This window comes from Artibeus jamaicensis, unplaced genomic scaffold, assembly GCF_021234435.1.
Source record: "Artibeus jamaicensis isolate MK-2021 breed Jamaican fruit bat unplaced genomic scaffold, CSHL_Jam_final contig_475, whole genome shotgun sequence".
NCBI classification, from domain to species: domain Eukaryota; kingdom Metazoa; phylum Chordata; class Mammalia; order Chiroptera; family Phyllostomidae; genus Artibeus; species Artibeus jamaicensis.
The window spans coordinates 5523768-5535772 of NW_026521852.1; the positions used below are offsets into that span (position 1 = coordinate 5523768).

Sequence of the window (12005 nt, forward strand, 5' to 3'; positions counted from 1 at the left end):
CTATTTTCTACCTACCATCTATGCTATTTATTTTCTGTACCTTCTCCCCCCCCTCCTCCCACTCCCCTGTTGCTAACCCTCCATGTGATCTTCATTTCTATGGTTCTGCTCCTGATCTAGCTGTCCTCTTAGTTTGCTTTTGTTTTAGGTGTGGTTGTTAATAACTGTGAGTTTGCTGTCCTTTCACTGTTCATCTTTTTTTTATCTTCTTTTTCTTAGATAAGTCCCTTTAACATTTCATATAATAAGGGCTTGGTGATGATGAACTCCTTGAATTTGATCTTATCTGAGAAGCACTTTATCTGTCCTTCCATTCTAAAGGAAAGTTTTACTGGATAGAGCAATCTTGTATGTAGGTCTTTGGCTTTCTTTCCAGCCCCTTCTTGCCTGTAAGGTCTCTTGAGAAATCTGCTGACAGTGTGATGGGAAGTCCTTTGTAGATGACTGTCCCCTTATCTCTTGCTGCTTGTAGGATTCTCTCCTTCATTTTAATCTTGACTAATGTAATGATGATGTGCCTTGGTGTGTTCCTTCTTGGGTCTAACTTCTTTGGGACTCTCTGAGCTTCCTGGATTTCCTGGAAGTCTATTTCCTTTGCCAGATTGGGGAATTTCTCCTTTATTATTTGTTCAAATAAGGTTTCTGCTGGTGGCTGTTCCTCTTCCCCTTCTGGTACCCCTATAATTCGGATGTTGGAGCGTTTAAAGATGTCCTGGAGGTTCCTAAGCCTCTCCTCATTTTTCTGAATTCTTGTTTCTTCATATTTTTCTGTTTGGTCATTTTTTTCTTCCTTCTGGTCCACTCCCTTGATTTGAGTTCCAGTTCCCTTTCCATCATTATTGGTTTCCTGTGCATTTCCCTTCATTTCAGTTAGTTTAGCCTTCACTTGTTCCTCTGATTTGTGACTAAAATCAACCAGTTCTGTGAGCATCCTGATCACCAGTGTTTTGAACTATGCATCTGATAGGTTGGCTATTTCTTGGTCATTTAGAGTTATCAGCTCTGAGGCTTTGAATTCTTCTTGAGCCATGTTTTGATCTGTCCACGCCTGTTATGTATGAGGAACAGAGCCCTAGGTATTCCCCAGGTCAGGGCAACTCAGTTGCTGGGTTGTGATGCTGTATGTGGGGGTGGGGTCAGAGAGGGGTAATAGTGGTCTCCTCTGCTGCTTCCCACCGCTGAGGCCTGCGGGGTCTATCTCACTGCTCGCTCCTTCACTGGTTTATTTGCTTGTGAATGTGTGACCGTGTTCAGTCTGCCTCCTTGCGCCCTCACTGGGTCCACCAGTTGCCACCCCACACCTGGGATCCACCAAAGGCTGCCTGCACTCCTGGGTCAGTCCAGGGGATCTTTCCTGCCTGACTCTGCTCCAATGCTTGCTCCGCCCCTCTTACTGGTCTGGTTGAAGGGTTAGTTGTTGTCGGACTTCCTTGTAGGTCAATTTTCTGTGTTTTGGCTGTGTTTTTGTTACTAAAACTTTGTCGTCTCTAAACTTGGTCATTTGAGGAGGTACAGTGTTTCCACCTATGCCTCCATCTTGGCTGGAGGTCCCATGTGTCATAAGTTCTTCAGCTTCTACATTACCCATACTATTCTTGCCCTCTCTCTGTCTATTTTCTACCTACTGTCTATGCTATTTCTTCTCTGGACCTTTTTCCCCTCTCTCCTTCTCCCACTCCTCTGTTGCTAACCCTCCATGTGGTTCTATTCCTGTTCTAGTTGTTTGCTTAGTTTTCTTTTGTTTTAGGTGCAGTTGTTAATAACTGAGTTTGCTATCTTTTTACTGTTCATGTTTTTTATTTTCTCTTTCTTAGATAAGTCCCTTTAACATTTCATAAGGGCTTTGTGATGATGAACTCCTTGAACTTGAACTTATCTGAGAAGCACGTTATCTACCCTTCCATTATAAATGATAGCTTTATTGGATAGAGCAATCTTGGATGTAGGTTTTTGCCTTTCATGACTTGGAATACTTTTTTCTAGTTTCTTCCTGCCTGTAAGTTCTCTTTTGAGAAAACAGCTGACAGTCTGATGGAAACTCCTTTGTAGGTGACTGTCCCCTTATCTCTTGCTGATTCTAGGATTCTCTCCTTCATTTGAATCTTGGCTAATGTAATTTGTGATGTACCTTGGTGTGTTCCTCCTCAGGTCCAACTTCTTTGGGACTCTCTGAGCTTCCTGCATTTCCTGAAAGTCTATTTCCTTTGCCAGATTGGGAAAGTTCTCCTTTATTATTTGTTCAAATATTGGGGAAGTTGTCCTTTATTATTTGTTCAAATAACTTCTACTTGTTGCTCTTCCTCTTCTCCTTCTGGTACCCCTATAATTCAGATGTTGTAATGTTTAAAGATGTCCTGGAGGTTCCTAAGCCTCTCCTCATTTTTTTGAATTCTTATTTCTTCATTCTTTTCTGTTTGGTTGTTTCTTTCTTCCTTCTGGTCCACTCCATTGATTTTAGTCCCAGTTTCCTTTCCATCACTATTGGTTCCCTGTGTATTTTTCTTCATTTCACTTAGTGTAGATTTCAGTTTTTTCATCTAATTTGTGACCCAAATCAACCAATGCTGTGAGCATCCTGATCACCAGTGCTTTGAACTGTGCATCTGATAGGTTGGCTATCTCTTGGTCACTTAGAAGTATTGTCTGTGGGGCTTTGAGATTTTTCTTCTGTTTGAGCCATTTTATTTATTTATTTATTTATTTATTTATTTATTTATTTAGTCTGGTTGGGCCTATTACGTAGTGAGGGGCAGAGCCTTTAGGTGTTCATCAGAGTGGGGCAACTCAGGTGCTGGATTGTGATGCTGTATGTGGGGGTGAAATCAGAGAGGGGACAGTGGCACTTGCTCCACTGTCTGCTGGATTTCAGTCCCTTATGCCACTTCCCACAAGCAAATTGGGCCCTTCTGGTGCTGCTTTCTGGGTGGGTGGGCTTGTGTACATTCCAGGACCCTGTGGGTCTTTCCAATGAGCTCTCCTGTGAGGCTGGGAGTCTCTCTCTCAGCACCTCAACCCCCACAAGTGTTTTCAATCAATGCTTTTAGGCTCTATTTCCTGGTGCTGGGGCCCTGGGTTGTGCCATGTGTCTCATTCCTCGATTTCATTTGGTTTATCTGCACACGAATGTGTGACTGCGGTCAGCCAGCCACCTTGCACACCTCACTGGGTCTGCTTGTTTCCAACCCGTGCCCGGGGTGTGCCAGCCACCACTTTTTCCTGCCAAAACCCCTCTCTGCTAGCCAACCACTCCACTCCTTTTTCTGGTCTGGACGAATGGTTGTCACACTTCTGTACAGTTCAGTTTTCTGTCAGTTGTGGTTGTCTTTTTGTTTCTAATTTTTTGTTTTCCTTAATTTTGGTTGTGTGAGGAGGCACAGTGTGTCTACCTATGTCTCCATCTTGGCTGGAAGTCCACAATGCAGATTCTTAACACATCACAAAAAGTATGCACAAGAAAGTGCTGGTGCAAAGGACAAAATAGTGTTTGAATTTAGGCTAAATAGCTGCTGATTTTAAGAAAACAAATGGCTTGAAATCACCATACAAAATACAATATGTATTAAGCACTACCATCTACCATAATTTTACTTAAAAATTATTTGTGTAATTTTATATTAAATTATAAATAAATATTATACATGAAACCCCTTTTAGAAGGCAATTCCATGTTGTACTATAGAATGCCTAACTATATTGAAAAAATATTCTTTTTTTGCTATCAATAAATAATTGATGATATTACCACAAATATTAGAAAGGCTACAATTTTATTTATTTATTTATTTTTTGTCTCCCAAGTGCTTTCCATGCAGATTTATGCACTTGCCTTGTTTAAATGAATGCACTATTGGGAAACATCCTGGGTCAAAGAGATGCTCTTGAAGTAGAACACTGGGTTTTACAAATTGAATACTCTAAGAAATCATGTTACCCTTTCCTTATTGGGATACCTTGAGTCATTTACCAATTCTCTCTTTCCAGAATACCATCCAAGACACTTTAAAAAATCAGGCTGATGATAAATATACAAGGTCTGTATATTTATCAGGAAAAGTCAAGCCATTGTTTCTATAATGAGAACAGTTTGTGCGACATCGATTTAACCTGGCAGCCAAGGAGAATGGACTGGGATGTACATGCATGAACAATGATAACTTCACTGGACTAGTCAGTGGGGGTTGTATACACCGTTGAGTGAGCATGTGTACTGTGTGGTCATCACATTCAAGATGACTGAGTGAGTAGAGCAATGAATATGCATCAAATTTTGCATTAAGCTTGGCATTCCTCTGCAGAAACTATTCTAATGATTCAGAAGCCTGCAGCTATAGAAACCGGTGATTGGCAGCTTCACTGTGACAAAGCACCCATTTATGTGTCATATCTTGTGCAGAGTTTTTTTGTGAAACATCAAATCACCTAGGTGATTCCTCCCCCTACAGCCCAGATTTGGCATCCTGGCTTTCCCCTAAACTAAAATCACTTTTGAAAGGGAAGAGATTTCAGACTGTCAATGAAATTCAGGAAAATATGATGGGGAAGTTGATGGCCATTGGGAGAATCATGTTAGGTTCCAAGATGCCTACTTTGAAGGAGACTGAGATGTCATTATCCTATGTACAATGTTTCTTGTATCTGGCATCTTCTTCAATAAATGTCTCTATTCACATTACATGGCTGGGTACCTTCTGTACAGACCTCTTACATGAGATAAAAACTCAAGCTCTGATTTGACAGTTACATGAAAGCACCTTTGAAAAGAGTGTACACAGCAAGAGATTGTGTCTACAGATTCCAAATGTACCAACAATATTAAATAATGTAATTCTCAATCTGGAAGCTGATTCAAGATTAGGTGCATCTTCAGTTGATGTAACAGGAAAAAAAGGCAACTGATTTTATTTTATCAATTACATCCATTCACAAATTGACCTCAGGTCACCAGATATGTAGACACAATGAAATTTTGTTGTTTGTAGTCTTTAACTTGAATGATGATAGAGGAAGAGCTATCTGAAAGCAAAACCAAATTGCTATTTCTGTCTAGATTAAAGGGTGGCACAAGGTGTGGGATTCATTTGGTGATTTTAAGTGGCTACCTATAGTGTGACAACCATGATTCGGTGTTTGTCTATGAATCTGGCTATATGGTTGCCCTTCTTCTATGATCCCAGTAATCCATGCTTGGTGAACTTCACCACATTTGGGGGACTTCATCTGTGTACAGAACTAAACCATTTGCTCAGTAAAAAGATTACAAGGCTTCCTAATGTCTCAGGGCTGGTCCCAAACATGAGTCTTAACATGTTTCCAAAGGTGTTGCTCATACAAGCCATTTTGGCCAAGATGAAGGTGCTATGAATCAGAAAGGTAATTTTGTTCTTCTTTTTCTTGGCCAGATTCTGTTCATGACCTAGAATTCCAAAGTCCATCATGCCCATCGCACTGTGGGCCTTAAAAATGTGCATGAGTCCTGCAGCTCTTCTGTTGAGCCTTGCCATATTTATCATCACCTCCTGGTATGCCACTACACATTATTTTCATGGACTACTAATTTAACTTTATTCAATTTTTCCAGAATATCCAGCCACAGCTACTTGCATCCTCAGGGGCTTGCTTAGCACAAGCACGTCCAGAGGCACTGCCTTGACTGGCATGATGAATTCAGTGGGCTGGCAGACAGTTGTATCCACTCCTCCCAAAACAATCCAGGGGGTTTACACTGTTTAGCAGACATTCCTGCCAAATATCTGATTATAGTCACTCCTGTCTCCTCTGCTGCTTCTTTAAAATCCTATATTATTAAGGACATCACAATTACTTTCTCTGTTGGTCATTTTACTACTAATTCCAAGGAGTATCAGTATATTGTCACATTCTGTGACTCTGCCCCTGCCCCCCACCATTGCTTAGAGGGAACTGAAAATATTGGCACATGCTATTCTGCTCATCACATAAGGGTCATCAATGATAGGATAAATGTAATCCATGGTTTGCACCAAGCAACGACCATCATGTCTAAAATCAGTGACATCAGTATCCATCCCAATGCCAAGGCTTGGCATAACTGCCCCCAGAAACTGCTTACCTTCTTGGAAGTGGTTCTCTTTTAAGGATACCAACAATTTCTGCAGGTATCTGGGGGCACTTTGTAGCCAGTGCCGTTCATTTCAGTGAAATGAATCTGCTTACCCAAAAGTTCTTGTCCAATTCATAACTTTCCAGGTTAAAGGACTCCCACCTAGACATGGTTCTTGGGGCCAAACACTTCACTGCTGAGCTCCTCTCCTCCCTCTCCTAGATGGCTGGTTTCTTTAGAGATCCACCTGCTTTGTGCCCTGCACTGCCTCTCAAGAACAAGTGCCACCACCACTCCCACAATGCACCAGGCTAGCCAGGTTCCTCTAAGCATCTCCTGAATAAGAAATGCTGCTTGGCAGCAGCAGACACCAAGGGGGAAGCATCTGGCCTCAGTAGTCTTCTGCAGAAGCCAAGTTACCTCCCTCTGCCATGTGCAGTGCTTAGGGTCAACAGACATTCATGAGGTCTTATTGTAGTGAAATAATTACATAATAATTACATACATTATCTGTCAGATCATTTTTAAATGCACATAATAAAACATTTTATTTATTACCTATATTTTTGTGTTTTTGGGTTTTTTTGTTTTTTTAATAAATTTTATTTAGTTACTTTTCAAGTACATTTTTTTAATCTATTTCTCCCATCCCACCCCCCCTGCCTCGTCTCCCCCCTCCCTCCCATCCCCCCCCCATTCCTCATCCCTGTGTTTTTCATACTTGTTCTTCAAAATCTCTCCCCCTTTTTCCCCTTAAATTCCCTTCCCTCTCCCCTCTGGTCGCTGCCCACTTGTTCTCTATTTCAGTGTCATTGTTTTTATTCTGTTTGCTTGTTTGTTTTATTCTTTAGCTTCCTGTCAAAGGTGAGATCATATGGTATTTGTCCTTCAATGCCTGGCCTATTTCACTCAGCATAATGCTTTCCAGTTCCATCCATATTGTTGCAAAGGGTAGTAGCTCCTTCTTTCTCTCTGCTCTATAGAATTCCATTGTGTATATGTGCCACAATTTTTGGATCCATTCGTTTACTGATGGGCACCTAGGTTGCTTCCAACTCTTGGCTATTGTAAATTGTGCTGCTATGAACATTGTGGTGCATAGCTTCTTTGAAATTGATGTTTTGGATTCTTGGGGTATTTATTACCTATATTTTCAAATGATTATGGGTCATTTCTGCATGAATGTCAGAAGTCACCTTAAATTTAAGGTGCCCAAAATTTAACTCAGATCTTTTCTTGACTCCCCAAATTGTTTCCACCTGCTTCCCCTGCATTAGTTAATGACCATAGTAATCATAATAGCTAACATTTATTGGGTGTTCCTTCTATACCATTACCAGTACGTGTTTTACATGTACTAACTCACTTAAAGCTCATGAAAATATTAAAACTCATCTACCCCATAAAGTAAATGCAATCATCCTTCACTTTACAAGTTAAGACACTGAGTCACAAGAAAGCTAAGTAACTCATTTGAGTACATAGTAAGCCAAATTCAACTGCTGGCCTTCCAGCTCTAGGAGCTCTATGCTAAACTGCTCTTTCTCACTGCTTCACCAACCAGCAGCTACCCAATACAGAAAACTCTTTCTCTTGACTCCTTCTTTTTTCATGTTGCCCTAGCTCCCCATTATATCTAAGCAGTTATTAGGTACTGTCAATTCCAATTCCTCTATATGGTACCTTTTAACTATGTCTCTTCAGTTGTCTAATTCTCAATGCCCACTCTCTCAGGTCATTCATTTATTATATGTTACTTGGACTACTTTCACATAAAGAGCAAACCTTTTAAAACACATATTTTATCACTTCATTTTCCTACTGATTTTTTTTTCCTGTGGAACCAGACAACTTAGCTATCTGATCTGTCACATCTTCAAGGCTCCTGTGTTGCCTGCTTCCTAGGCTCCAGCCACATGAAAATACCATGGGCCTATGAACACACCAAATCTGATGCGGACACTGGCCCACAGTGTCCATGTCATTATGGATGAAATGAGACATTCACATGGACTACTGAGTCTGGGGGAGGAAAAGGACAGCATGGCTTTTCTCTCAAGGGGAGCAAAAGCCTTGGCCCTTGCTCTGACTGGCCTTTTTGGTGGGGGGAGGGGGGTTCTCACCATTACATGATGGTCCTCGTTTACTATGCACAGGTTGCTTTAGGTGATTACCTTTTACAGAAAACAGAGGAGAGGATGCTGGTAATCACATCACAGAAGAGGGATATTTGCAAATGAAAAGGCAAAAGTGGTTGAACCAGTTATACTGTTCCTTGGAAAGTTTAGCATGGTTTTTAGGAAGTTACGGTAAATGTAACTTTGCAGTAAATGTTTGCTGCTGGAGGCTGGGCCCACGCCACACAGAATGGTCTCCTACACAAATCCTTTCCCATTCCCTTGCCTTTGAATATGCCATGTCTTTTGCCTGGAATGCCTTTCTCTCTCTTCCATTTCTGGCTTTCATACATCAAGGATCAGACCAAGTAACTCTTCTTTGTGTAGCCTTCTAAAACTTCCCACACAAAGGTCAATATGTTGGGAGAAATTGATAGGTATTTTAAAATACAGCACAGTGCATAGGGAGTGACTCGCTATTTTAGAATACATCACAGCAATTAGGGGGTTGTTTTTACAACCCAGTGATTCACCTTGTTTCTTCTAGCTTATCATCTACATACCAGAGATAATGAAACACTCTGCTCTCTGCTTCTGTAAACTGCATCCTGCTTTCAGTCTGAAGGATGGGCCTTCCCTTGCTCAATAAAAATAACTGTTTTCCCAATGCTCAGTGCCCAGAATTTGGAGATTGCCTCCTCTGGGTCCTCACGCATAAATAAAATTCCACTCCATACACCTGAAAGCAGCTAAGTTGTTTTCTGTAACAAATATATGGTTCTCTATTTCCACTCCTGCAGCATTTAGTACAAATGTTACAGAAGACAACTCAGCTGCTTTTGGGTGTACGGAGTGGAAATTTATTTATGCAAGTGGACCCAGAGGAGGCAGTCTCCAAATTCTGGGCCCCAATCAGTGGGGAACAATTGCTTATATAGGGTGAGGGGGCAGTCTATCACTCTGACCGTTACTTCTGGTGCCAAAGCAGGAAGCAGCATACAGAAGCAAGAAAGCGGAACTGCTGACAGGAGTTAATACAAAATTCTTTGTTCTTACTTCCCAGTTATTCAGTTACTTGCTCTCCCTGATCTTGTTGACTCAGTTGCGAGCCCCCTCCTGGGCAGGCTACTAGCCATTACATTCATCCTATTGATTCAGCAGCTAGCCCCCCTCCTGGGTAGGCCACTACACATAAGTACATAATAGTAGCATTTATCATAGCCTATGGCAATGATTTTCAACCTTCTTCATCTCATGGCACATGTAAAATAATTGCTAAAATTCCGTGGCACACCCAAAAATATTTTTTTGCTGATCTGACCAAAAAATAGGTATGATTTTGATTCATTCAGATGGAATGGCTATTGTTGTACTGTTGGTTGTTGTCATTTTTTAATTTTACAGTCTAACGGAAAAGAGATCAGTGTCCTTCACTAAATAGTATCACATGTTTTAAAAATTCTTGTGGCACCAGAATGCCATAGCACAACCATTGAAAATTGCTAGTCTATTAATTATACAGCTGTGGTATTTTCTTAACTGTCTCCCCAACTGGCCAATCAATTGTTTGGGGTCAGAAAACTTTCTTCCTCTTCTTTGTGTCCACAGTGTCTAAATGAACTTGAGATCCTCAAAAAAGTGTATTGGATTAGTTAATTATTATTAACATGAAGATTATGCTCACTAGTAGGAAATACCACTAAATCAATCTCAGAATTTAGATGCCATGTTTATAATAGGTATCTTATCTTCCCTAGATGTCATCATTTATTTCATGCATCTATACATTTCCATTAACAAAGTGTTGTCTATAAATTTTATCTTGTGAGTGATTGAGACTACAGGCTCCATTTCAGCAAGTAAACAAAAAATTTTTTGATAATATAATATTCTTTTCATGTCTTTTAAAAAATATAGATAAAGTAAGTAGCTAAAACATCAAAGGTTCTATTAACAATGTGATAAGGGCTCTGTGCAGTTTGAAAACTTGAGCCCTGAGTAGACACCAAGAGACCAAGGGATTGATGGTAAGAAGGCAGAGAGTGAGGAAAAGAAAGTCTGACATGGGAGAGATTACTAGAACACTGAGAAAAAATGAAAAAGCTGAAAACAGAGGGACCAACCAGAAACAATAAGAAACCAGAGACAGCACAAGAATATGACAAAAAGTAGGGCAGGGAGTTCTGCCTTGATCACCTTAGAGACAGGAAAATTGAGTCTTTTAAATCACGTGCTTTGGGGTCCATCTCTCTCCAGACCAAAGCTTGTCCTATTCATCTTTTCACTCTCAGCACCACATCACACAAGCCAATGCCTGGGGAACTCAATAAATATTTGTTGAACTAAACTTGGATTGGCACTTAGACATAGGGAAAAGAAAAAGAGTCTTGGAAATCACTTTCAAGAGACCAGGTCTAGGGAACTAGAGCATCTGGGTCATCCACAGGGCCACCTGGATGAATTGGATAAAATAACTTGGCTCTTTGAAGAGAATGAGACTGTGGTTCACTCATATCTGAGGGTGCAGGGTCTCAGGGTGTTTTGTGAAACCCTGAGGGAGAAGTGACTTGCCAAGAGATGGTACATAAGATAACAAATGAAAGCATCTAGATCTGAAACCATTTCCTTTACTTGTTGCCTATCAAAGAAGCTCCAGATCTACTCTGAGCAACTCTTTGCAGATGTGCTTGGGCTCTCAGCTCCCCAGCTACATCTCTTCAACATTTTCTTATTGAACTGAAGTTGAATCACTACCCTGAAGAATTTCAGAGCCCCTCTGCAAGGAAATACAGGAACTACTTGAGAAAATAAAAACAATTTGTGGTTGTGTTTTACGAGTGTCCTCCAAGGTTCCCTCTGCCTGAAATGCTTTACTTCCTTCTCCTTTCTCTCACTATCTCCAATACACAACTTCATCCATTAATGCCCATTCATACCTCAGGGTGAAGCTCCAATGTCCTTTCTATATTTTGTTCTTATTGTACTACCTCTTTCTCTCATAGCAGTTTTCAAATTTTGTCTTTAAATATTTTTTCTGTGATTATATGAGTAGTGCCTTTACCCTCTAGAAATGAGCTCCATCAAGACACAGATCATGTCTGGTTTGACTCACTTTTTATATCCAGAGTGCCTTATCCTGTGCAAGTTACAAAGGAAGTTCTCACTGTTTAGTATTTTGATTACTTAATGAAGACGCAGTAGTTTGTGAAGACTTTAACTGGCTTACCTGAAATGTAAAAATCTGTGGCACGTCTCAATGACAAGCTATTTACTCCTAAGTATATTAACTTAATAAGTTTTCAAATGGATAAAAATGCAGAAGAAAAATAATAACTTCAATTTCTGGCCAAGAGGGAGGCATAGGTAGATACACTTTGCTTCCTCAAAAAAAAATAAAATAAAGACAACAACCAATTTAAACAAAAAAAACAAAAAAATAACCAGAACTCTTAGAAAATAGAACTGTATAGAAGTCCAACAACCAAGAAATTAAAGAAGAAACATTCATGTAGACTGGTAGGAGGGGTGGAGACAGGCAGCGGGGGCAGAGAGGATGTGCAGCAAGGCAGCAGCTAAAAACTGGGTGGGCAAGGTGGCAACTGGCAATCCCACATTCACATGCAGATAAACTGGGAGGAACAACTGGGGCTGAGACAGACCATGCACCCCAGAGTTCCAGTGCATGAAAACTAAAGCCTCAAAACCTCTGGTGGTAAAACCTATGGGGGAAGAAACTCCAAGCCTCACAGGAGAGTTTATGGGAGACCCACAGGGTCTTAGAACATATACAACACCACCCTCCAGGGAAT

The 12005-nt window shown here is 40.6% G+C and overlaps 1 protein-coding gene, 1 long non-coding RNA gene and 1 pseudogene across 5 annotated transcripts in view; 1 reads left to right on the forward strand and 2 right to left on the reverse strand.

The window, feature by feature from the left end:
- CD84 (CD84 molecule) overlaps positions 1-4672 on the forward strand; it is a 42404-nt gene extending 37732 nt beyond the window's left edge. For 2 of the 4 annotated variants that reach the window (XM_037134163.2, XM_037134211.2), the window contains one exon: positions 3982-4672. In XM_037134163.2, coding sequence (XP_036990058.2) covers positions 3982-4074 — 93 coding nt within the window. In that variant the 3' untranslated portion in view covers positions 4075-4672. The remainder of the gene's footprint in view (positions 1-3981) is intronic. The other 2 variants (XR_008392150.1, XM_037134202.2) reach the window with 2 other exon arrangements.
- Positions 1-12005, reverse strand: part of LOC119041102 (uncharacterized) — a 42281-nt gene that overhangs the window by 28211 nt on the left and 2065 nt on the right. The window lies entirely within an intron of this gene.
- LOC119041092 (selenide, water dikinase 1-like) lies at positions 4742-6559 on the reverse strand (annotated as a pseudogene).